General features: G+C 41.7%; 1 protein-coding gene across 1 annotated transcript in view; it reads left to right on the top strand.

The window, feature by feature from the left end:
- The first annotated feature begins 692 nt into the window (after positions 1-692).
- LOC149302966 (aminopeptidase Q-like) overlaps positions 693-26,849 on the top strand; it is a 50,843-nt gene continuing 24,686 nt past the window's right edge. The window contains exons 1-3 of the mRNA XM_089481726.1: positions 693-1,333; positions 12,330-12,472; positions 14,386-14,525. Of these exons, the coding sequence (XP_089337852.1) occupies positions 693-1,333; positions 12,330-12,472; positions 14,386-14,525 (924 nt within the window). The remainder of the gene's footprint in view (positions 1,334-12,329; positions 12,473-14,385; positions 14,526-26,849) is intronic.

Raw genomic sequence — 26,849 nt, 5'->3', positions numbered from 1 at the left:
TGCCTGTACCCACTGATCTTTCTAATATTTATTTGCATTCCAGAAGAACTAACTTCCACTATCTAATGTTTTTTACGTTTTTGAGCCGGGGGGGGGGGGCTGTTCAAGTGACAGAACACAGTGATATGGTCGAATGAGATGTAAGATGCAGGGGAGGGGAAGGGTAGATTACCGAAACCGAGTTTTGTTCAGCGTCTGTACTAATAATTGTATCCCCTCCGATTAACTGCACTCCCAAACTGATCGCCTCTCTTCTGTCTCTGCTCAAGTTATAGTATTAGCACTTGCATTCCTAATAGACAGGTATATTAATTCACCAGGACATCATTCCCACGCATTCCTCTTACTGATTTTCTGTCATTATTTCCTTCCTTTCTTTTTTTCTTAATCTTTCTTTCTTTCTCTTTCATCTCTGTCTTTAGCTCCTCTTTTCATTTACTTCCATGTGCAGAAACCTCACCTCCTTCTTCTTCTACGGTCGTCCCCTTTTCCCACACACTCTTTCTCTCCCAGTCATTCTTTCTTTTTCCCTGCTTCCTCCTGTTGAATATTCCCTGAATCGTGGAGCGATCTCCTACACCCTCCCATGTCACCCACTGACACACCCAGCTCTGAGTTAGAACAGGAGACCCAGGATACATCCCCACATACACACAGCAGCAGGCTGGGTGTCACTGACCTACCCTTCCACTATGGGACTCAAGACTACTTCTGGCTTTTACCTTAGCAGAACATCTGCTGCCCTCCTGGCATTATTGCTCGCAGCCCTGCTTTTGGCACTTGTTGTGCTTGGAGCCCTATATGCCAGGACTAGGGTATCAGGTGAAGGAGAAGGGCACCCAAGCATCAGCAGTTTCACGGATAACTCCACGTGGACCTCTTCCTTCTCAGCTACCCCTACCCCGGGCACCACAGACCGCCCTGGCATCTGGGACAATCTGCGTCTGCCCAATTACCTGGTGCCACTGCACTATGACCTTGAGCTATGGCCGAAAATGTACCCCGATAGTGAGGATAATATCGTGCTGTCGGGACAGGTGAACATTAGCATGGAATGCGTGGAGATGACAGACATTGTGCTGCTGCACAGCGACGGGCTGAACATCTCCCGGGCTCAACTTAAACTTGTGGGCAATCCACAGGCAGGGGACGGAAAACGCATCGGCATCAAGGACCTTTGGAACTCAAAAGCCCATCAGTATTTGGTGCTGGAACTGGAAAGACCGCTGGTGGCAAAGAGACACTACGTACTGGAGCTGGATTACAGTGGCTACTTGAGTAACGACTACTCTGGACTCTTCTTCACCCATTACAAAGATTTTGGCATTGACAAGTAAGTGGCTACTAACATGGGCATGGAGCATTTAATAGAATGCCTAGACTTTGCTTGTATGCTAAATGCCACCAACTGCCACCACTCTGGTGGCAGTTGGTGGCATTTAGCATACAAGCAAAGTCTAGGCATTCTATTAAATGCTCCCAAGTGTCTGATGCCAGATCTTGGCTTTCATTGGTACAAATAAGTGTAGGTCTTCTTGTAGGTCTTTTAATTGCAGTAACACTGTTTCTTGGAATTGCATTTGTACTACTTTGTTGCAAAATAGTTTCCTCGTGTATTAGTATCAGCTGCCAAAACCTTAAGGGGAATTTCAGCTGTGGCTAGTAAATTAATTTCACATGGAAGCAATACGTTGCTTTACTAGGCAGCTTTTATTCATTATAAGTGTGTTTTCAAGTACAAAGAGACAGAGAAGACAATGGAATTATGAACACACACAGCCCTTTGGTTAGGGCCAAGTCCTTATCATTATTAACTGATCCTGGCACACTAATGATCAAGAAGAATTCAACAAGACAAGTCTTTATGGTTAAAGATAGTTATATCATTTTATTTATAAGAGGGAAAAACGGTGGTTGGTCCCCTACTCCTTTTTAATGAGTTTGAGCCAAACCTTATTCAGATACACCAGATGTGTACTCTTGTACTTATATATAATTTTATACCATTAGACATATTCAATTAAATTGTGGTGGCAACTGTAACAAGAACTACTTCTAAGATTTATAACAACTAACTGCCTATTGCTTTTGTTTTTCCATCACACACATTGTTTGTGTTTGGGAGATACTTACAATTATATCTTAAGTGAGTTGGATTCATGGCTTTAGGTGGCCACACATCATTATGTAACCAATTTCCTTAAGATATCTAATTATTACTTACTTAAACCTTACAAGGGCTACCTGAACCAATCAGCAATTTAGCAATATTGAATTTGAGAACTTTATGTATACAAATTCCAAGTTTCATAGAGATCCAGCCAAGTTCATATGCCTAGTCCTGTTCACTCTGCAAAAAAATGTCAAAATTATAATTGCCACAAATATTTACTGGCATGTGTATATTTAAATGTCATTGCATACATCTACTGATACATTCCAATATATTCCTTCACTTTGGATTCATGGGAATATGTAGAAGAGACTTCTGAGGTCCCAAAAGCTTATGTGACTCTTTTTCTATGTTGGCCCACTTAAGTCAACTTCGATTCAACTTCAACCAAGACTCCCTATTCTCTTAGGTTTAATAAAAATATATACATTTTCCTTCTTCAACTAAGTAAGAAATCCTGGAACCCTGGTAGAAATTTGGTGTCCTGTTGGCTCCTGGAGATTCCCATGATAAATGCATTGGGAATCCTTTGAGTCCAAGGCTATCTGTTCTTTACAGTAACGCAAACTAGTACGATTTGAATGTTATCGCTTACAAGACAAAGAGATAATACATCTTTAATACAGGTTGCTTATAAGTACATACAATTAAAAATTTACAATTTTATTCATGCTGACACCTCTATTCGTAAGAAAATTATTTTTTTCATGACTGGCGTTAGTTAAGCCTGAAACTCCTGAATGTGGCCCTATGCAATGAAATGTAACAGTTTGAAACCTGCATTTTTAGTTGTTACAATTGATTATTCACACAGGTGTGGGTGCAAAAAGAATACACAATATAATATTGTAACATTTTAATAAGTAATCCATTAACCACCTTTAACAATGTGGAAATTAATAGCAAGGCTATAAGTTTTTTTGTTTTGTCTTTTTTTTTTTTATACAAATATAAATTTATACAAACAAATACAATAACAGTGACATGACAGTACTGAGACCTTGAAAATAAAAAGCTTTACATTTCCCAGATATTTATATAGGTCATTAGCATGACAATACTGAGTCTTAATAAGACAGTAATATTAAGCTTTACATTTCCCAAATATTTATGTAGGTCATTTTACCTAGATAACTTATAAATCTATCTTTCTATTACTGATTCGTTGTCATCTGTTACTAAATCAATAAATAATAGATGATATATAGGCCAGGTTATTCATAGGGTATCTCCAGACTAAAAAGAAAAGGTAAAGAACAAGAGGAAAAATAAAGAAAGAAAAAAATTACAGGGGTTTACTCACATTCGTACTCTTCATTCACACCACTCATTCCTTAGGCATTTTTCATTCTTATATAGCTTATAGTCTCTTAGACTCCATATCCTTAAGAAGAAGATAAATTAGGGTATTTTGTCAACCATGGTCTCCAAACTTTATAAAATTTGTATAATTTATATTGCGCTTGATAATATCCACGCTCCATTAAACATTGATGGTTGATTTGATTAATAACATGCTCTGTACTTATTGGTCTATTTTGTAGCCAGTATCTTGCTATTATTATTTTCATGGCCAACACACATTGAATAAACAATGCTTTCTGATTATAGGAGAGGTTAATCAAATTCAGATGTAGCAGGGCCTTATCTGGATTAGGTATTATATGACTATTTAATATTCCCGATATGCTCTTAAATAACTCCGTCCTGATTTGCTGAAGCTCATTGCAATTCCACCAGAAATGCATATATGTACCTTTTTCTCGTTCACACCTCCAACACGTAGATACCGCGTTAAGATTAAATCTCGCCAATTTCTCTGGTGTCATGTACCATTTTGGGATAATCTTATAATGGAGTTCTATCATATTTAGACAATGTGAGGATTTACTAACTTCCTCTATACTTCTTATCCAATCTTTCTGCTCTATTTGGAATCTCAGGTCATGTTTCCAAGATTTTAAAGCAGAGTTTTCTGCTGGAGATTCTAATTCTTCTAACAGAAGATACCACTTTCTCATCCACTTAAGAATTAGCTCACGAGAAAACATATCATTTATCTTTTGGTTTATCATCGATTCTTCTCCATCATATAAGTGGAGCTTTAAGTAGTGGCTTATTCTACAAACATTAAAAGATTCCGATTTATCGAAATTGAAATCTCCCGATAATCGGGAGAATGAATTTAGTTTTTTTAATGTATAAATATCTCCAATTCTCTTATTTCTATAGTTGTTCCATTTTCTAAAACTTAGTTGGGAAATGTTATTTTGAAGGGTTTCCAAAGGTGCTGATAAAATTATTTTATTATGGAATCCTATTCGATGTTTAAAGGAGAACCAGAACTCAATAGCACTTTTTAAAGATATAGGGAGCGTATTTATAATTGGTTTTATTCTATCTTGATGTTTCCATAGTATGCATTATAAATTATTCATTCCCAACAGTTCTTGTTCAACTAAAAAACAAACTTCTTTTGAACTGGTTTTGTATTGTCATTTTTTAAATATTTTTTTATTTGACTTTGTTTATTGTACAGAAGTCATGTCGTCATTCCTATGAAATGCCTTTTCCTCCCCTGGGCTTGTTAAGGAGAAAGGGAGGTGAAACCAGGAGTGCCTTTTTGGCCACGAAATCCCTTTCATACCCTTTTCTAAAAGTAATCTTAAAATAAGATGCAAAAATACGCCGTTCTTAGAACTGTGATTTTCTCTGGTTGTTTTAATTATAGGCAAATATTCAAATCTCTCTATTTCTAATTATGAAACAGTTAGATAGTTACATAGGCTGAAAAAAGACATGCTGTGAATTTCTTGCTGTTGATCCAAAAGAAGGCAAAAAAACCCAGTTGTGCTTTTCCCAATTTTGCACAAACTAGGGGAAAAAAATCCATCCAGAAATCAGATCTCTCCTTGGATCAAGAAGCAGTTTCCCCATAATTTAAATTATAAAATTATAAAAACAAATCATAGTCTTAGAGTGATATACCTACTTAAAACCAGTTAAAAATGTGATTCCTAAACAAGAGATTACAAGCATTATTGACATGAACATCAGCCCACATAAAAACAATGACATATATGTAACTGAGTGGGAAATAATGAGATAATATGTAAGATAGCAAATTGTAATCAGGTGCAATATTCTACTTGTTAGTAATGCTTCTGGTATGTGGGGGATACTCTTCTGTAATTACAAATACTATAAGATATAAACCATAAGGTAAATTTAATATCCTAATGACCTTATGAACTAAGATCACAGTACTTGGATCTATACAAAATCTTGGGAGTAAATAATAGAAAAGAACTTGAAGACCAGGTTAGCAGAACTAGACTGGTGAAGTCAAGGCGGCCCCGGCACTTTAAGGTCAGCTGCTGCCTGATGACCCAGGTGTAGCAGATGGATGGGTGGATTTGTGTGGCCGAGCGCTATGTTTTTATGCTTACATAGAGTGCAGCCGGGCATTTCCAGCCGAGGAGCGATGATTGGGTGAGTGACCTGTCTAGAATGAAATTCTCAGGGGTAGAGTCTAGATAATGACCACTAAATATGCTACAAAAAGATCAAGGAAACATCCGTGCTTCTGTAATACTTATCTACAAAATTATTGCATGTAAAATTAATATATTTTAGTTATGTTCTTTATATGATCATAATCCATGTCTAGGAGTTTATAGACAGGTAAACCAGGCACTATTTGTATGGTTATTCACTCACGGATTTTATTTTTGACTGCTGTCTATTTGTACTTTCGCTGAGTGAGAGATCTACTCTCCATGCGAATGCAATCAGTAGTTTAATTACAGGTCATTTAGAATTTTTTCAAACTTTGCTGCTTAAGCCTTAATTTTGCAATTCTATAGCTACCCTTTAAAGATGTTTTTGTCAATTTCTACAGTTGAAAGCATGGAACATGTTTCCATGAACATGCGTGTTCCACATGTGCAGAAAGAGCATGCCAGGTGTAGCCTGCCAGTATGTAGGATGCATAAGACACAATCCAATTCATTCACGAGGGTGGGGATCTCAAAGGACCATGATAAATGAATTGGATAGTCCATTTCATATACATTTTACATACTGCTGGGCAGCACTTTGCAGGGACAGAGTTGGAAACTAGGGATTTGTGGAGCAATCGTTTTTTGCTACTACCAAACAAATTTAAATCATATTTAAAACCTATTATTTGCTTGATACCCTATTATTGCTGTATTAATTATTTGCTTCTGTTATCTCATCTGATGTTAATAGAAACATTTGATGGAAATACACTTTTTTAGTAAACATGTCACAGCTTTATTTTTATTGCCATAAAAAATATCAAAATCTGGTGTGTAGACAATTAAAAAAGAACTAGTATAAAAATCTACATATACTTGTAGTGATGATTAATCGATGAGTTTTAGTACTGAGAACTTGGTTGTTTGATTTTAATAGAAAAAAAAAGTGGCTTAATGCGTTCATTCAATGAAAATCTAAATGTATTGTTTTATATAATTATAATGTAATAATATTATTTCATTAAATATAATATTGTTTTTACTCCGTACTTTCGCTTGGCAAACAACTTTGATTTGCAGTCAAGGAATGTTTCCTTAAAATAGGTCCTGAGGTAAACGCAACCCACTGTTCAAAAGGTAAATATTATCCCACAGCACAGGCATATAGAAGGCTAATTATTGATAACCCCCCCCAATTGATATCTGGAATGTTTTCCAGCTACTTGCCACATACCACAAAACCATTTTACCGCACAACTTGATACAATTTAACCACATTGAATATAATCTACCAATGAAGACTGGCACAATTCGGGAATAAACCCCCTGACTAATTGATGAAAGATTGCTGGTATTGATACGAATGGATGCAGAGCTGGGACCTTTGCCCAATAAGTGCACAACCGATGTTGAGCCCTCCTGTTATGGTGATGCCAAATATCCCTTGGGTGCAACTGGTGCCAAATCTGGAATAGAAATCGGTCCAAACAGCAAACAAGTATTAAGATAAAGTAGGCAAAGTTCAGCCCAGGCAGCAAACCGTGAAAGAACAGCATCTTCACTTCATATCAAGGGGATCTAGACACATTTTTTTGTAATCTAGCTTACTTCAACCTAATTGTTCAGTTACTTGATCTCAATTGGCTACTGGGAGGTTTGTTTTATTTTGTGTAGACAAGCAATGATTTTAAATTGGAAATAGAGGTTTTTTTTGTGAAGCTTTAACGTTCGCTAAACATGTATGAGTGACTATGTGGCTAGTGCTTGTTATTTGGCAAGGAGCCCTCTGAGTTGAATTGCTTACTAGTAAGTAAAAATTTAGCATGCGATCTGCGTTTTTTAAAAGACAAGGTTATTAATTTTAAGATGGTGTTTCCTTTCTCACGAGTTCATTAGGATATAAACCTCAGCCCTACTAATTCAAAACTGGGAAGTATTAAAATTGCAAATGATATCCATTTTGAGCATTAAATTGAAAGTGTGAAGTTTTCATTTCAGATCTGCATGCCTTTTTATCAGAAGCGAGCGGGTCCTGAACATTAATTGCTTCATTATTCATACAAAACTGTGCACTGAATACACATAATTTACAATACATCACTTTTCAATGCAATGATACATTTTTGGAATTTAAAATTCTGAAATAGTGGGAAGTAACACCATCGGAATATATAGGAGATATTTCACACTGTGCTTGCCATTTTACAAGCCAGTGTGAATACAATAATTTGTGTAATGGTTGAGTCATTTTAATTTGGGTTTGATTATATGAAAATCTGAAGACATAATCAGGCTCTCCATGGAGCATAATGTATATGTTATTTACTCAGATGTCTCAAATGGATGATATACCATGATATCTGTTTAACGTCATCAAAGCCAGAAAAGCCAGAAGAACATTGTATTTGGGGTTAGATTGTTATATCACATGGTCCTAAGCATAGATCCTTTTTTTGCATCTGCCACAGACAAGAACATGCTTCTTGTCTCTGTAACACAAATGGGTTAATTCACTAAACATTATCATCTATTTAACTACTGGTCTAAGAATGGCATGGATGGCCATGTACAAAACATATTTAACCCCTTCACAACCAATCACATACCAAGTACATCACAAAAATCGTCCTGTAGGACCAGTGATTTACGTGGTACCTGACCAGTTAAAATTGCCTTCACGATGCCACAGTTGCAGAGACCTCACTGTTACTGATCTCTCCATGACCCCAGGGCGGTGTACAACGTATGCCTTTGATTTTGGCACTAGCGAAATGTCCTCCTACAGCGAATTACACTACTGTTTAAAGGTTTAGGGTCACTTGCAAATTTTGTCCATGGAAATAACATAAAATGGTTTAGAAGTACAATGTAGAAGTTGTAATTGTTGTAAATAACTATCGTAGCTGGAAACAGATGATTTTTAATGGAATATCTTCATAGGCGTCCCGAGGCCCTTTATCAGCAACCATGACTCTTGTGTTCCAATGGGATGTTGTGTTAGCTAATCCATGTTTACGTTTAAAGAGCTAATTGCTCGTTAGAAAAACCTCTTGCAATTATATTAGCGCAGCTAGAATTTTCCTTGTATTCCATGAAACTAGGTAAGTGACCCCAAGCTTTTGAATGGTCATGTACATTTACATTTAATGGGAGCGGTAATCCGTAGGTTCGCCATCTGGATAGCAAGATGTTGCTTATCTCTGAGCCACTGACTAATAGGAAGATCCGTATACAAGATTTTGTACCCATGAACTATGGATTACATTACCACCCCAAATTATAATCCTACACCCACACTCCTGTACATAAATGTTTTTCCCTATAGAGTTGTCCTAAATCCTAATCCCTAATTCTTTCAAAAAAATCAAAAGTTTATGTGTGGGGGTTAGTCTTACAATCGTGCACATATAGTATATGACTTGGTATACATTTTAAATACTATTTAACAACTTGGTTAAGTTGCAAATCCAAAGCAGTAAAACAAACAAAACATAAAATATACAATATAATATTAAGGATAGAAAAAAGTTTTGATGGTATTTGAGAAATAAAACGTTTGATAGCTCAACCTCAGTCCTCTAGGAGTGAAACTAAATTTAAATGAATTAGTTTATGCCACTGCATGACATGCACCACTGATATGATTCCTATCTACCAAATCCCTTTTCATTTTTGTTGATGTTTTCCCTCTTTAAAATGTTGCCTTTAGGCAATTGTCTTTTAGACTTGAGAAATACTGCTACCTTAATCTCAATAAATTAGTATTTTTTTGTCATTGCATAGAAGATTGACACATCTGGTGTTTATTCTAGCCTCATTCTGGCAATTCTAGAAAACGCATTACAGCAACAAGGGAAGGATGTAAAATTTGATGTATGTGGTACAAAGTAATTTATTTTGGTTGCCTTGGTTATAATATCTGGTCTGCCTTTCACATCTCCCAGCTAGAAATAAAGGTTCCACTCCCACCTTGGAATATGAATGCCCAGAGAGACTTTGACAATAATCTATGTACACTATATGACCAAAAGTGTGTGGAGACTTGAACATCACATATAAGCTTATTGGACATCCCATTCCAAAACCATGGACATTAATATGGAGTTGACCCTGCCCCTTTACAGCTATAACAGTTTCCACTCTTCTGGGGAGGCTTTCCACAAGAACATTTGTGGGGCCAATCATGCAAAGAAGGTATGTTTCAGTTCATCCCAAAGGCGTTCAATGCGTTTAAGATCAAGGTTCTCTGCAGGCCACACCAAACTCGTCAAATTATGGCTTTATGGACCTTGCTTTGTACACTGGAACATCAAAGGGTCCTCCCCAAAAAGGTGCCACAAAGATGGAGGCATACAACTGAAAAAAATGTCTTTGTATGCTGTAACATCAACATTATCCTTTACTGGCGCTAAGGGGTCTAGCTCAAACCTTGAAAAACAGACCCAGACCATTATGCTTTCACCAACAACCTTATAGTAGGAACTAGACTTGTGCAATCGTATTCAGGCGAACATGAAAACGAACACGAAGGGTGCGCTTCCATTGTTCAGCCCGAATACCGAACATGGCCGTGGCAAAGCGTATACGAAGACGAAGACACACAACATGAAGAATCTTTGTGTTCGTCTTTGTTTACTAATCTCTCTGGTTCCTTCCCTATCTAGCCTACCTTATCTATGCAGCATTGCAGGGGTTAACTGGAGCGGAAATCTATAGGTTCAACATCAGGAGTTAAAGGGCCGTGCAAACTACTCTATAGGTTGCCTGCAGGGGCCTCCTCTAGCATCAACCAATTGGTCGCTTGCACCTGTTCTCTGTAGCATCACTCACTACAGCATTCCAAACCTTTGGAAGCAGCATCAGCACAACCAGTGTATGTCGGGTGCTTAATGAAATTGATTTCCATGGCTAAATAGCTGCACACAAGCCAAAGATCACTAATTGGTTGATGCCAGAGGAGGCCCCGGCAGGCGACCAATAGAGTCGCTTACACGGCCCTTTAACTCCTGACAGCGAACCTACGGATTTCTGCTCCCGTTAACCCTGGGGATGCTGGAGTTAAAGGGCCGTGCAAGCGACTCTATTGGTCGCCTGCTGGCAACTACAAGGCAACTTGCAGAAAATGCCATGACTGTGTTAATCTTCCTTTAGGAGTTTTTTTAATGATATTTTTATTTGTGGTTCAGGATATTTCCCAATATAAAAAGGCAATTTTTCTTTTGTGATGAGATAATTTTGTACTTGGAAATATGGGGCTGTCAATCATGATTATCACATTCACAAATCCCTACGTATCCAACACGCTACCGCACCAGCTCAGTAACAATCCACTTAAATGCCTAAACTTCTCAGGTATGGTAATAAGAGGCATGAGAGGTGCCACCTGCAGGCTCTTGCCTATGTTTGAAAGCAAGTGCATTCAGGATGGTGCTTGGGAAGTACAAGATAAATAGTTCATATAGATTTTGTAGTTCCTGTAGCATTTAATTGAGAAACACTTTTCCCGAACTTGCCTAATACCTATGTCCAGACATCAGTTAGTCATTAGCTACAAAAATAGCTTTTCTACTTTGCGCTGGAATAAGTTTTATAAAAAATTCCAATAATGTCTAAAAAAAAAAGATCATTGTCATTTTCCCACTGGATCCTGAAAATGTATGGCAAATGTTTATTTCCTGCAATCCAAACACTAATATAGAATAATAGTATTAAATGTCACATACACACAAAATTATAACTATAAAATTTAATAGGTCACATTTTGCAATATTTTACTACTGTGCTTACATGCAGTCGTATAAGTGAGATATGATAATCCATACTTAATAGGTTATGGGATTAAAGCTGTACAAGGTACAAAGTATTAGCTCCGGCAGAATAATGCTAGCAATCATGGCACAATCTTAAAATTATAGCCTTGAGCAAAAACAGAATAATAAAAGAAGTAAAGATTTAAGATCCTACACAGCAGCTGTTATTTTAAGACTGCTTGGAGCTGATTTGAGGAGGATTAAAGCTCCATTTTGGGTTTGGTACAAAGTGTACACAAAAAAATTATTTCAGTATTTAATGACAAGAACCTGTGTGAATGTTCTGTTTGACTAGTATACCTGAATTTTAAAATTCATGGGGCATTAACATGCAGAACATAAATGATAAATAAATAATGGGTTTTTTTAGCCATTATCCTCTATACCATGTTTACAAGGAGCACCGATCCAACTGCACCCATAAAGTGCGCTAGGGATGGTGTCTTTCACCTTCAATATGGTCAGGGTGCAATGCATGAAGTCTATAGGGTTGCTAGAGCTACATATCCAATTGGACTCACCATATTCTTTTTTTGCAAAGTGGAACCCATGTATACCTTAGGGACAGAGTGGCAATTTAATTGTGCATTAAGCGATTAGGTTATAACTTTGATTTAATTGATTTAATCATAAGCAGATGTAGATGTAATGTTGATACTGGGCTGGACCTCCAACTCATACAGCAACAGCCCTATTTACACAGGTCTTCTATTGGTACTGAGGTCCAGATGTATTGATTTAGAATGCTCAGTAGTAACATAACTTATTTTTATTAGCTTATTTTAGGCTGTTTACAAAGGGCAAGGTAAATTATTTAATACATTGCTTCTGTGTTGTTCACAGAGTCCTGATCGCATCAGAGTTGGAGCCCACATCTGCACGGGCTGTATATCCATGCTTTGATGAGCCTGCACTAAAAGCAACATTTAAAACTAGAATTGTGCATAATTCAAGCTATGTTGCTCTTTCCAACATGCCTGCAATAGGTAAGTTATGTGTAATCTATTTTACTGGGTTATCTTTAAGATTCCAGAACAAAATGAAGATTTATTAGGACTGTCTATGAACATTCAGCTTAAGATGTGCTGATCTTGATTTTATACAGGTCCTAATTTCCCCTTATATTAATTTATTATTACACATTGGCTGGAGCGAGTAAAGAAAAACCTTCCTGCTCCCTACTCTAGATTGGATAAAAAAACTGAAACACCTTGGAAACATCAGGAATATAGTTAAGTCATCCAGGCCCTTTGTTACTGAAAGTAAAATAAACACTATTCCTAGTGTGTACTTTCGCTACAGTTACTGTACCATGGCCACCGCCAATAAAAACTCATAGTCGTACCTAATTCACCTGGCATCTCACCCTTCAAGCCACATGGAACAGTGTGTATGCCTACTAATCCACCATTTCCTATGGCTCCTTATTCCCTTTTATCCCTTATCAGTGGTCACACTATTATGCTTCTTCACTTCTCATTTCAAGTAACTGCACTTGAGGTTGGGGCTGTGTGCAGAACAGTCAGGTTCTTCCAAACCAAACTCATCCAACCCATCCAACCATGTCTTTATGGATCTTGCTTTGTGCAATGGGGCACAGTCATGCTGGAATAGAAAAGGGCCTTTCCCAAACTGTTCCCAAAAAGTTGGAAGCATAGCATTGTCCAAAATGTATTGATATGCTGAAGGGGACATAGCCCTAACCTCAACCCCATTAAACACCTTTGGGATGAACCGTAATGGAAATTGCAAGCCAGGCATTCTCGGCCAACTTCAGTGCCTGACCTCACAAATGGGTGAATGGGCAAAACTCTTCTGGCGCATCTTCACAACTGGTGTTTGACAGGTTATAGAATGTAAACACCAAAACCTAATTTAAGGAGAGCACGTAAGGAGAAAAAGGTATATACAAAGTAAATCTTTATTAGACAATACGATTTAAATACATATAAAATATATATAATAAAAAAGCATCTCGGCACCAAGACACATATAGGAAGGTACCTATGAACAAGGGCACAGGACTACAGGAACTAGGATGGAAATACGTATGTATATAAAGGCACTAATAACAAACACAAGGATGACCACAGCAATAAAGTAAAAAGGAACAAATGAAATAACATACAGCAATGGTACATCAGTGCTCAAAAGTAAATAACCAAACCTAGAAACAAGGCTGAAAACAGCATAAATGGTGCCAAGTCCAAACGTACCAACCCCAACGTACGTTTCGCTGCAATGAGCTTCGTCAGGGGGCGTGAATGTGCTAAGATAACATGATACAACAAAACATTAAGTGCTCATGATGTGCTTAACATACATGCAGAGCAGTTAACTCTTCCACTCAAACATCACCTAAACGGTGGCTCCTCTGATACTTCGCTTTTTTCCGTTATGCAGCATTTCTTTAATCTGATAATTTTACCAGGAACCAGGCTGGTGAAATTTAGGTGTGGGGCTAACTGCTAAATGCCAAACAATTACCATGGAAACCAGAGGAAAACAAATTTACATTTAGCACCAGTATTGCTCTTTTAAAACCAGTATCATTATATCACATTTAAAAACCAAAGCAGAGCCCTAGTATTTCACAACATACACTTACCGCTTCCTTCATACATGCACTTAGATACTTGGCAGTGGGGCATCCATTTGTTCATCTTTCCAGGTCACTGAATAGGTCACCTGTGTGGTATTTGCTATATGGCCCTAATTTCTTCAGAAATACTCCAACGTGTGACGTGAGGAAGTGTAAGGGGTTCAGTGGATTCCAAATTTAGGTGTAATTTAAATATCTAAGTGTGGACTACTTAAGACATATAGGTATTTTTCCACTGCATCAATACTCTGTTTTAGTTTGAATGTTTCTGTACTAAATTTCATTTATTTCCTCTAGCTATGTCCGAAAGGGAAGATGCAGATGGAACTAAATGGACGGTTACCACATTTAATACCACACTGAAAATGTCAACCTATATAACAGCTTTTGTAATTTGCGACTTTGATTACATCAGCACAACTGAAAGGGGAAATGAGGTAAAAGAACTACTTAATTGATTTTAATGATGTGTTACCTGTATATATTAAATCTGATACAATTTCCGATTAGCACATTCTATGTGTATTTTGTATATGCAGCATTCCAGTACATAACACTCACAATTGTAAACTCATTTAGGATATTATAAGCAGGTTAATAATAATAATGACTACCCCTGCTTCATTTGTATTATTATTATTATCTTTTATTTATATAGCGCCAACAGTTTACGCAGCGCTTAATACAATACATAAATTCAAGGGATATGACAAGACAAGAATTGACAGACTAAGATAATAATGTAAAAAAATAATGTAGAAACTGAAATGTATTTATCCATAATTACAATAAAGGCATTATAGCGTAATAGAGTTTATTCACTAAGCCGAGATGTAAATGGGTTGAGAATGAAATGAGAAATATGCAATCTCAGCAGTTATACATAATGCAGGAGGCACTGCCTCGGGATGTAATCTCACCTCAATCTGCCTGCTTAGTGAATAACTTTTACTAACAAAATTGTGTGCAACACACTGCAGCAGTATTTCGTCCCTGCCACCCTAAGGGCTCTATTTATCAAATTAACTAAATATTTGCAGGCAAAATGACACTTCAACTAATGTACTTCATCACGCACTCTAAAAGGCCAACTACAGTGAGCTCTTCCTTCAAGAAGAACTTCATTGCCCTCCTCTTAACACACGGTTGCATCATTTTGTTTTGTTTTTTTTAAATGTTCCTGGTCATAAGTACACCTCAACAATTTAAACAAATCTTTATAAAAGAAGATACAGTATATTAGGTATTTTCATCATTTCAGCTCCCATCTAAAGATTTCTTCAGAAGGAATGCTTTTTCTTTCCTGTCAATAGTTTTAGTAGACTTTATTGCAAAAGATAGCCTGTGCATGAATATAGCTAAAACTAGACTTGCGGATTCGTCTTCGGGCGAACATGTAAACGAGCACGAAGAGGCCGTTTTTTTGTTCGTGCCGAAGACACGCCGAAGAGAATACAGTGCCGGCAAAACGTAGGAGAAGACGAAGACACACACCACGAAGAATGGAAGATTCTCCGTGATCGTCTTCGTTTTTGCCGCGCAGCCGCCAAAATTTCAAACAGGAGTGAGCTGATCCTCGTCTCTCCAATCAGCTCACTCTTGTGACGTCACGCTAAGGGTCTCGTCCAATGCCTGTGCTGCTGTTTTTTGAATTTCTGAAACCGCCTTTATAAGACCAGAGCTTGCCTGAGAGATCCATTCATTTTTCGCTGTGACTGCTTTGGCAACACTGCTGTGCTGCCTCCAAGCGTTACAGAGAGATTGTTCTGTTCTGTGTGAGACTGGTAAGCCTCAGCCTGCCATTTCTCACAGTGTACTCTTCCTCACTTCAGTTCTACTGAATTAATAATATTTAATAATAATAATTTTATTAATTTTAATTACTTTTTTATTGAATTTGTCTGTCATCAACTGTGTAGTGCTGTTGAGTGCTCAAATAGGTCTGACTATGAGACGACTAAGATCCAGATCCCCCGCCCCACTTACCAGTGCTTCTGAGTCCCCGGTGTGCAGCCGGGGCAGCGTAGGGAGGTGTGGCTAGCAGCGGGGGTTGTCTGCGTCCATCGTGCAGACCTTCCCCGGCTGTCAGAGATCAGAGTGCGGCACCGGTGCGGGGAATTCTCTCTGACAGTCGGGGAAGGTCTGCACGATGGACGCAGACAACCCCCGCTGCTAGCCACACCTCCTTCCGGCCGCAGTGTAAGTTCTCTATGCGTAGAGCTCTACACGCTGCCCCGGCTACATGACAGTTTGGAGGAGGGAGGGGGAGGGACTGTTAAATGGGGGCATAAGGCATTTCCGGAGGCAGAGTGTTCTATGAAATGCCTTTTAACCCCCTTAATGCCACTCTGCCTCCAGAAATGCCTTTTTAACTCTCTATACGCCACTCTGCCTCCATAAATTCCTTTTTAACTCTCTATATGCCACTCTGCCTCCTGAAATGCCTTAAACCTCCCTATATGCCACTCTGCCCCATAATATGCCTTTTTAACCCCCTTAATGCCAGAGTGGCATATAGGGGTATAAGGCATTCAGATTTGGGGGGTCGTCTTATAATCAGGGTCGTCTTATAATCGAGCAAATACGGTAATTGAATACATATAAAATTATAAATATATTTGTCAGTTATATATACTATAGTTAGTAATAGTATACTAGTGTAGCGTGTACTGTAGACATTCAAGACATCTACTAGTGTCTAATCTAAAATCAGTAATATTAATAATTGAATACATTATAAAATTATATATATATATATTTGTCAGTTATATATACTATAGTTAGTAATAGTATACTAGTGTAGAGTGTACTGTAGACATTCAAGACATCTACTAGTGTCTAATCTAAAATCATTAATATCAATAATTCTATAATTCTTATCTTAATAGTTAATTAAATTAGCTATAAATATAATTACTAATTACTACTAGCTTATAGTTCAGCTAATCTTATTAGTACTGGTGCTGTAGCTCTATAGTTTGTGCTTTGTTTTAGCAACAGCAAGAGACCAAGTCAATTTTTCTTAATTAATAATATTTCATTTTATTTCATTTGTTTTGCTCACCTCAGTCCATCAGTGAAGTGAACTTGTTGGGCTAGTGAGTGTAGCCGCATAAGTGCTGTGTTCTTTTTTGATCAGCAAGCAGTGACGTTAACTGTTTTGCAAAGATTTTCTCATTTATTTTACATTTTATTTTAATTTTATTAAAAGTACCCTTAGTGTTTTGCTCACCTCAGTCCATCAGTGAAGTGAACTTGTTGGGCTAGTGAGTGCAGCCGCATAAGTGCTGTGTGTTTCAGCAAGCAGTGAAGCTAACTGTTTTGCTGTGACATTCTAACCTCATGCTAACCTCACTTTAGCTTAGTGGGCTTGAGGGCGTCTGCCTAGAGTTAGACTAGAATACTAATATAGCTTTAGGTTTAGCATAGTAGTAGGATAGGCTCTTAGGCCCGTGTAAATTAAAAGTCTTCAATTTTTTTATCCCCCTTTTTTTTTTATTTTTAAGTTTTTTTAAACACTACACTACACACACAACACAAAATTTGAAATGGATCCTCCTTTTGGGACTAAGGAGGGACAAGCTCCATCTACCACCACCACCACCAGCACCACCAGAACCACCACCAGTTCAAAGATGCAGCCTTTGCGTCAGTGTAGTCGCCCAAGTAGGCCAAGCTCTCGCTTATCATTTGGGGAAGCATTGCTTGAAGGATCATCAAGTAAAGGAAAGGCACCAAAAGCAGGCAGTAGAAGTGCGGCTAGGCCCACAAGCTCTTTGTTTTTTTACGGAAAGCCTAAAGCACCAGAAGCACGTTCAAAGTTAAAGGGTAGCACAACTAGTACTTCTACTAGCCCAGTGAGTAAAAAGAAGTGCCTTTTGCCCCAAGCAGCATCTTCCCCATCCACAAGCAGCATGCAAGGTACCAAGCAGAGCCAAATTAGCAGCAAGACTCAGAGGGGTCCCAAACCAAAGCGATCTCATTCCTTCGTAGGGAAAACCAACACCACCACCACCACCCCCACCGCCTCTACCACCACTAGTGCTGTGCCTACTGTTACTGTCAGTACACGGTGGAACTCCACGTTAGACATGCTGGAGAGGATTTTGGAGCAGCAGAGGGCAATCCATAATCTTGCCTTAGAGCGCAATATTGGGATTATGTTACAGGGTCACCGTACCCAAGGCTGGGTCCCCCTGTTTGAGGGCTGAGGAATCACCAGTCAGTCCCTCATACGGATCGCACTCAGCTATCCACGGATCATCCAGACCACCATTCGTAGTAAACCAAGAAGAACTCTCTTTATTACAAACACAGAGAACTTTATACAATCTCAATGCAATGAGCACCAAACCCAACCCCCAATCCCATCAGCCACATCCCATCACAAATCCCGTCAGTATACAGGGGATGTATCAGGTGAGGGGATTACGGAATACAATGGGTTCCCCCACCTGTGTTATCCCCCCTGTAGTGCGGGTGCCGTCTGGGCAGACAGGGCTGTGTTGGCTGATTAAGAGCCCCAGCCAGATTATAGGATCGTCTCTTTGAAGGCTGGGGCTGAATCCACATCAGTCTCTGGGCCGGTTACACAATATAATATATTACCGGGTCATGGTATGCAGAACCGGACACAAAAGTGCTCCGTGACCCGGCTAAACTTCATATGACATATGAGCCAGCTAGCCTGGCCCTGTCACAGATCTCCCCCTTGACCAACGGTCCGGCAGACCAGGCAGATCCACACGGGTCTGCTGCAGGCTGTCCGAGTGGACAAAGTTCAAAGGTGCAGGCCTTAGTTCATGGCCCCCTTTGTCAGAATCATCCATTGAAGGTGGGCCAGGGCCCTGGTTGCCCAAAAGGATAGTCATTAGTCCTCTTTGAATTGGAGGACAGTCCCAGCTCAGCCGGGGGCACATGGCTATCCCCCTCACCGGGGTACAGGGGCACGTGGGGACTCTTGCTCCCTAGTCTTGGGAACTGAGTCTGGGGCAGCTGCCAGGCCAGGGCGGTTGCATGGAAGGAAAGCCCTGCTGATCGGGCCGGGGGCACTCGGGGAACCAGGGAAACACGTAGAGGTAGTAAGCGAGGCCTCTACCGGGACACTGGAGTGACCTAGGGGACACTCTGGGACAGGAACAGGTGCCCTTACAGGGTTATTGGGCAAGCTAAGCAGCTCTGCGGGGTACTCAGGGGACCCAGGGGAATACTCCGGGGCAGGGACAGGTGCCAATACTGGACCACCGGGAGGGTTAAGCAGACCCTCGATCTTCCTCTCTGGGACAGGTGCCTCTGCCTGGGCACGGGGAGAGTCAGAGGAACACTCTGGGACAGTGACCTGGGCTTCTAGGAGGACACTTCGGGAACCAGGGATCACTTCGGAGAACACAGGGATAGGAACCAGGGCCTGCGCCAGGCTACTGAGAGGACCCAGGGAACTCGGCAGCCCCTCTGGCGTCCTCGCTAGGTTAGGGAACGGTGCCTCTACCGGGTCACCGGGGACTTCAGTGGGAACCTCTGGGGCAGTGACCCGGACTTCTCCCAGGACACTCGGGAAATCAGGGGGACAATCTGGGGCCCTGGCTTCTACGAGCATAGATAAGGGTTTGGTGAGGGGGATTGTGCCACTTACTCGGTGTCACTATCCGGAAGTGAGCTGGTAAGTGAAAGGTTCCTAATAGCAAAAAACTCCAATACACACAGGACACAAATCCAGGCGAGGTACAATAGGGCACGAGCGGAGGCAGAGTCAAAAAACAAGCAGGGGGTCAGAGGCAGGCAGCAAATAGATAATGGTCAGTAAGCGAGAATAGGGTCTGGTACACAAAGGGTCAAAACACAGAGAACGCTTCGGTATAGGAATCCAACTTCAACTGATACTTCAGCAAAGGATACTGGGACTGAAGCGTCTAAATACGTTCGAATTTGGCGCCAAAATGACGTCAGTATTTGAAACGTGTTGCTATGGCAACGGTGGAGCGTGTCCTGCGTCTCACTGGATTCTGCCGGCAGCTAGAGAGAGACGCGTCTCCCTGGCAACGGAGCGAGCGCCCCCTCCCTCCTGTTAACCTCCGGCTGCAGCTGCGTGGGAGTGTAGCTGGAGAGGCCCTGCTTGCTGCTGTGTCAGTAAGCCGGGAAGGAGCAGAGATGTCAGCGTGGGAACGATGGCTGGGGTAAGTACTTGCTTTATGACAGTACCCCCTCCCGAACGGTAACCTCCGGGAACCGATAGGACCAGGTTTAGAGGGGTAACTCCTGTGAAACCGACGAACCAAGACAGGTGAGTGAACTAAAGAGGCCGGTTCCCAGGAACGGTCAGCAGGTCCGTAACCCTCCCAATCCACTAAATAATACAAACGGCCTCCCCTAAGACGGGAATCCAAAATGTCTTGAACGATATATTCAGGATAACCTTCAACAATGACAGGAGGAGGAGGTAAGGAAGACCGTGTGGCCAGTCTATTGGCAATAACTGGTTTGAGCAGAGAGGTGTGGAAAACCGGATGGATTTTGACAGATGGCGGTAACGCAAGTCGATAAGTGACTGGGTTAATACGGTGAGTGATGGTATATGGACCAATAAATCGGGGTCCCAACTTTAAAGAGGGTATGGCTAGTTTCATATTTCGAGTAGATAACCATACTTTATCCCCGGGTTGATAGTCAGGGCCAGTACGTCTATGTTTATCCGCTTGACCCTTATATCGTTGTTGAGCAATCGTCAGATTTTGTTTTGCCATACGTAATGCTTTATGTATTATTCGCAGTCTTTTCGCCGCCTCTGGCACCATTACTGGGGTTATAGATATAGGTAGGTCAGGAGGATGATAACCGTATAGCAGAAAGAACGGGGTTTCTTGTGTTGATGAGTTCTTAATGTTATTGTGTGCAAATTCTGCCATAGGTAGCAAAGAGGACCAGTCCGATTGGAGGTAAGATGTGAAACAACGAATATATTGTTCTAGACTTTGATTTATTCGCTCCGTCTGACCATTAGTTTGAGGGTGATAACCAGAAGATAGGGCTGGTTCAATCTTCAACCCTTTACAAAATGACCTCCAGAATTTTGAAGTGAACTGAGAACCCCGGTCAGTCAGTATTTGGAGAGGAACTCCATGTAAGCGAACAATCTCTCTTATGAACATGTCAGCTGTCTCAGTTGCTGATGGGAGGTGTTTCAGTGGTATGAAATGCGCCATTTTGGTCAGTCTGTCTACAACAACCATGATGGTATTATATCCGTTAGATAAAGGTAATTCCACTATAAAGTCCATTGATACGGAGGACCATGGCGATTGGGGAGTGGGAATAATTTGTAACAATCCCGGAGGGCATTGGTGTGAGGTCTTGTTCCTTGCACAAACTTGGCATGAGTTCACATAGTCTTTTGCATTCATTGCCATGTTAGGCCACCAGAAGCGACGGCGAAGCAAACTGAGCGTTCCTGAGATCCCTGGATGCCCTGCCAACGGGGCGTCATGGCAGATGCGGAGAGCGTCGGTCACAAAAGGTGGAGGTATTATCAATTTATTTTGATGGTAAAAGAGTCCTCCTTTCCTCTGCAACGGTTGAACTGTAGGACGATGAACTCTGAATTTGAAGTAGTCCCTCAGGGAGCTAATAAAATCTTTCTTGGTGACCAAAAAATGTCTCGGGGGAATTATTGGTTGGGTGGTGTTGGGGTCATCCTGTTCATTGACGTATTGGCGAGATAAAGCGTCAGCCTTGCCATTTTTACTTCCTGGTCTGTAAGTTATGTGAAAATTGAATCTTGTAAAAAAAAGAGACCAGCGCGCCTGACGAGGTCGTAGTCTCTTGGCTCGTTGAAGATATTCCAGATTGCGGTGGTCGGTAAAGATAACAAACGGATGTCGAGACCCCTCGAGATGATGTCTCCATTCCTCTAGTGCACACTTTATTGATAGCAACTCACGATCGCCTATGTCGTAATTCTTCTCAGCCGGTGAGAGTTTGCGAGAGAAAAATGCTATAGGGTGAAGTAGATTTTTAGGTCCTTGTCTTTGAGAAAGGATAGCCCCCACCGCTACTGTAGAGGCGTCTACCTCCAAAATAAAAGGCAGATCAGAATTGGGATGTACCAGTATAGGAGCAGAGGTAAATCTTTGTTTAAGCGTGGCGAAAGCCTCCTCGGCCTTTGTGCTCCATAAAAACTTGGTATTTTTGGATGTTAGGGTTGTGAGAGGAAGGACGACTCTGGAAAAGTTATGAATGAAACGCCTATAGAAATTAGCAAATCCAAGGAATCGTTGCACATCTTTACGTGATTGAGGCTGTGGCCACTGTTCAATGGCCTTCACTTTAGTTTTGTCCATTTCGATGCCTTTGGATGAAATGTGAAATCCCAAGAAGTCTATATTATTAGTTTCAAACTTGCATTTTTCTATTTTGGCGAACAAACGGTGGGCACGAAGACGTGAAAGAACCTGGTGTACATGGCTGCGGTGCTCTTGGAGGGTAGCGGAAAAGATCAATATATCATCAAGATAGACAACCATGAAAGTATCTAATAAATCCCGGAAAATATCGTTGACAAAGTTTTGAAAGGTAGCTGGAGCATTACATAGTCCATAGGGCATCACTAAGTATTCGAAGTGTCCATAACGAGTACGAAATGCAGTCTTCCACTCATGACCGTCTTTAATACGCACAAGGTTATATGCTCCTCGTAGATCTAGTTTAGTGAAAATAGCGGCTTGCTTTAAACGTTCGAATAGTTCCGGGATGAGAGGAAGAGGGTATCGATTTTTTATGGTTATAGCGTTTAGTTCTCTGTAGTCCACGCAGGGCCGTAAACCCCCATCCTTCTTTCCTACAAAGAATATTCCTGCCCCGGCCGGAGAGGTGGATGGACGAATAAAACCCTTGGCTAGGTGTTCGTCGAGGTAATCTCGCAGTACTTTCAGTTCTGATTCCGACAAGGGATATATACGGCCGTAAGGAATTTTAGATCCAGGTATGAGGTCTATAGGACAGTCGTATGAACGGTGTGGCGGAAGACATTCAACTCCCTTCTCATCAAACACGTCCTGGAATTCCATATAGCATGAAGGCAAACCCGGTATGGAGGTTCTGGATACAGTAGGGGACGTTTGAAGAGAAATATGTGCAGTACTGAGACAATGGCGGATGCAGAACGGAGAGGAAAATGTTACTTGTCCTGTAGTCCAATGAATGACGGGATCATGTTGCTTGAGCCAGGGCAGGCCCAAGATTAATGGAAATAAAGGGGAATTGATGACATCAAAGGTTATTCTCTCTGTATGCCTATTCCCTATAGAACAGGTGAGTGGGACAGTTTCTAAATGCACTGGTCCGGAAGACATGGGTGAGCCATCAATGGTCTGGATAAATACCTCATGTTTCTTAGAAGAGGTAGGGATCTTCTGTTTGGCGAGGTATTCTTTATCAATTATATTGCTGCTTGCCCCGGAATCGATGATGGCTTGGAGATGAAGTTGATGAGATCCCCACTGTAAACGCAGAGGAACAGATAGGTGAGTAGCGGTCTCCAGAAGTATGGACGAAATACAATAGGATCTGTTTCTGGACTCACCTCTAGGTGATTTAGGACAGATAGGGCAGGCCGACAGGAGATGGGAATCCGCTCCACAATATAAACATAAATTATTGTCCCTACGTCTGTTCTTTTCCTGAACGGACAGAGAAGATCTGGCTAGCCCGATCTGCATAGGTTCCACCTCCGATAGAGGTGAGGGTGTAGGAGTAGGATCCTGTGAACGAGGCATAGATGTTCTCCATGAGGGAGTCCAGGGACGTTGTTTCTCGGCCCTACGTTCTCGCAATCTCCGATCAATAGAAAGAGCCAAAGCCATCAGAGGTTCAAGTGAATCGGGAACTTGGCCATGAGCCAATTCGTCACGAACAGCATCCGAAAGACCCAGGCGAAATTGGTCAGCAAGGGCGTAATCGTTCCATTTAGTATCTGCAACGAGGCATCGGAACTCGGTAATGTACTCCTCCACTGGACGGCGGCCTTGCGATAAGGTACGGATAGCTGAACATGCCGAGGAGTGGAGGTGTGGGTCATCGTATAATGAGGACAAAGTAGCAATAAAGGAGGTGTAATTATGAATAACAGGATCATTTGAAGATAATAAACGATGTGCCCAACTTGCAGGTTCACCCTCCATTAACAAAATCATTGAACGAATCTTCACGGAGTCAGAATTATAAGTACGTGGTTTAACAGAAAAAATGAGTTCGCAATTAGTAATAAATGCACGGAAAGTCTTTCGGTCTCCGGAGAATTTGGTTGGTAAAGGAACTTGGGGTTCAAACGACGGTCCTAACTCTGGAGCTGCAACGGAGGGAGCAGGTGGTGGAGAAGGGTTAATAGGAGCAGCAACTTGGTTTTTGAGGTCAGCTACTTCATTATGAAGATTTCCATATTGAGCTTGCATGTCCATCATCATTTGGGCCAGCTTCTCCATCTTGTCGTTCATATCTGAAAGTGTGGCTTGGAGTCCTGCAGGAACCATAGTAATGGCTGAAGTATACTGTCACTATCCGGAAGTGAGCTGGTAAGTGAAAGGTTCCTAATAGCAAAAAACTCCAATACACACAGGACACAAATCCAGGCGAGGTACAATAGGGCACGAGCGGAGGCAGAGTCAAAAAACAAGCAGGGGGTCAGAGGCAGGCAGCAAATAGATAATGGTCAGTAAGCGAGAATAGGGTCTGGTACACAAAGGGTCAAAACACAGAGAACGCTTCGGTATAGGAATCCAACTTCAACTGATACTTCAGCAAAGGATACTGGGACTGAAGCGTCTAAATACGTTCGAATTTGGCGCCAAAATGACGTCAGTATTTGAAACGTGTTGCTATGGCAACGGTGGAGCGTGTCCTGCGTCTCACTGGATTCTGCCGGCAGCTAGAGAGAGACGCGTCTCCCTGGCAACGGAGCGAGCGCCCCCTCCCTCCTGTTAACCTCCGGCTGCAGCTGCGTGGGAGTGTAGCTGGAGAGGCCCTGCTTGCTGCTGTGTCAGTAAGCCGGGAAGGAGCAGAGATGTCAGCGTGGGAACGATGGCTGGGGTAAGTACTTGCTTTATGACACTCGGGCGGTGGGGACAGTCATCTCTTCTGCCGGGGTAGAGCAGCCAGGGTTGTTGGTGGGGACATGGGTCGGAGCTTTTGGCTTCCTCCTCCGCTTCTTTTTGCTGGCGAGGACCTCGGTTCTTCTCACCAGGCCAGGGGCCGAGGAGTAGGTGAAGAGGACCTCGGTCCCACTCCCGCAAGTTGTAGTACCATGCTCCCAGTCTCCTTGTAACTCCTGAAGCTCCACTCTCCGCAGCAATTCTTTATAGTCCCTCTCGAGCTGCCATTCCTCTTGGACCAGGCAATCCATAACAGCCTCCAGCTCGGGGGGAATAGCATAAACCAGGACTTCTGCACGGTTGTCCCAGATTGTATCCCTGCGGTACTGGCAGGGGCTTCCGAAGGACGAGTCAAATTGGAAGGCATCATATATCAGTCCTGGGTCGACGGGGCAATACAGCATCAGAGGGTCGCTGTGGTCTTCACCTGCTAACTGCTGGGAGAATCCCTGGTAGTGGCTCTGGAGGTCGAGCTCTGCATATATGAGACCTCTCAATTCTTCTTCCCACTCCGGCAATGGGTTCTCCCCCAGGAGTGGAACTCGTAGATCCCACATTGTCCAGTACTGTGCCCAGTATGATTCGAAGTGGGGATGGGAGAAATCATCCCTCCAGTCTGCAGGCGCAGACTCTAACTGCCTCTGCTGGTGTTCCAGCTCACACACCTCGGCTGTAACCCGGTCTGTCTCACCCTCTGGTTCTTGGAAGGGTTGGATATCCTGGTATGATATTTTGGTGTTCTGTTCCCCTAGTCTGGGAGATACAGACCCACTCTGGCTCAGTTCCTGGTGACACATTTTAATCACCGCCGTCACTTGCTCCGATGTAGCCCCTCCTGGGTACAGGGATAGGTGCCATAGAATGTTCTTTTGTAGAGCACTCAGTCCGAGGCTCTCCTCTGGGGCATCCTGGTGCCGGTCCATCTCTCTGCAGTCCGCAATCAGAGTAGCCTTTCCTTTGCTACAAACCTCCAGGAGCTCTCTTGGTGTCTCTCGTCTGCAATCCCAGTTGGTGGTTTGGATTTCACCCAAGTCGTGGGATTCTTCCCACCGCTGCCAACCAATGTTACAGGGTCACCGTACCCAAGGCTGGGTCCCCCTGTTTGAGGGCTGAGGAATCACCAGTCAGTCCCTCATACGGATCGCACTCAGCTATCCACGGATCATCCAGACCACCATTCGTAGTAAACCAAGAAGAACTCTCTTTATTACAAACACAGAGAACTTTATACAATCTCAATGCAATGAGCACCAAACCCAACCCCCAATCCCATCAACCACATCCCATCACAAATCCCGTCAGTATACAAGGGATGTATCAGGTGAGGGGATTACGGAATACAATGGGTTCCCCCACCTGTGTTATCCCCCCTGTAGTGCGGGTGCCGTCTGGGCAGACAGGGCTGTGTTGGCTGATTAAGAGCCCCAGCCAGATTATAGGATCGTCTCTTTGAAGGCTGGGGCTGAATCCACATCAGTCTCTGGGCCGGTTACACAATAAACACAATATAATATATTACCGGGTCACGGTATGCAGAACCGGACACAAAAGTGCTCCGTGACCCGGCTAAACTTCATATGACATATGAGCCAGCTAGCCTGGCCCTGTCACAGATTACATCTC

The sequence above is a fragment of the Sceloporus occidentalis genome, unplaced genomic scaffold, assembly GCF_023333645.1.
Source record: "Sceloporus occidentalis isolate IW3139 unplaced genomic scaffold, rSceOcc1.0.p SCAF_16, whole genome shotgun sequence".
In the NCBI taxonomy this organism is placed as follows: domain Eukaryota; kingdom Metazoa; phylum Chordata; class Lepidosauria; order Squamata; family Phrynosomatidae; genus Sceloporus; species Sceloporus occidentalis.
This window is presented reverse-complemented; position numbering and strand designations above follow the sequence as displayed.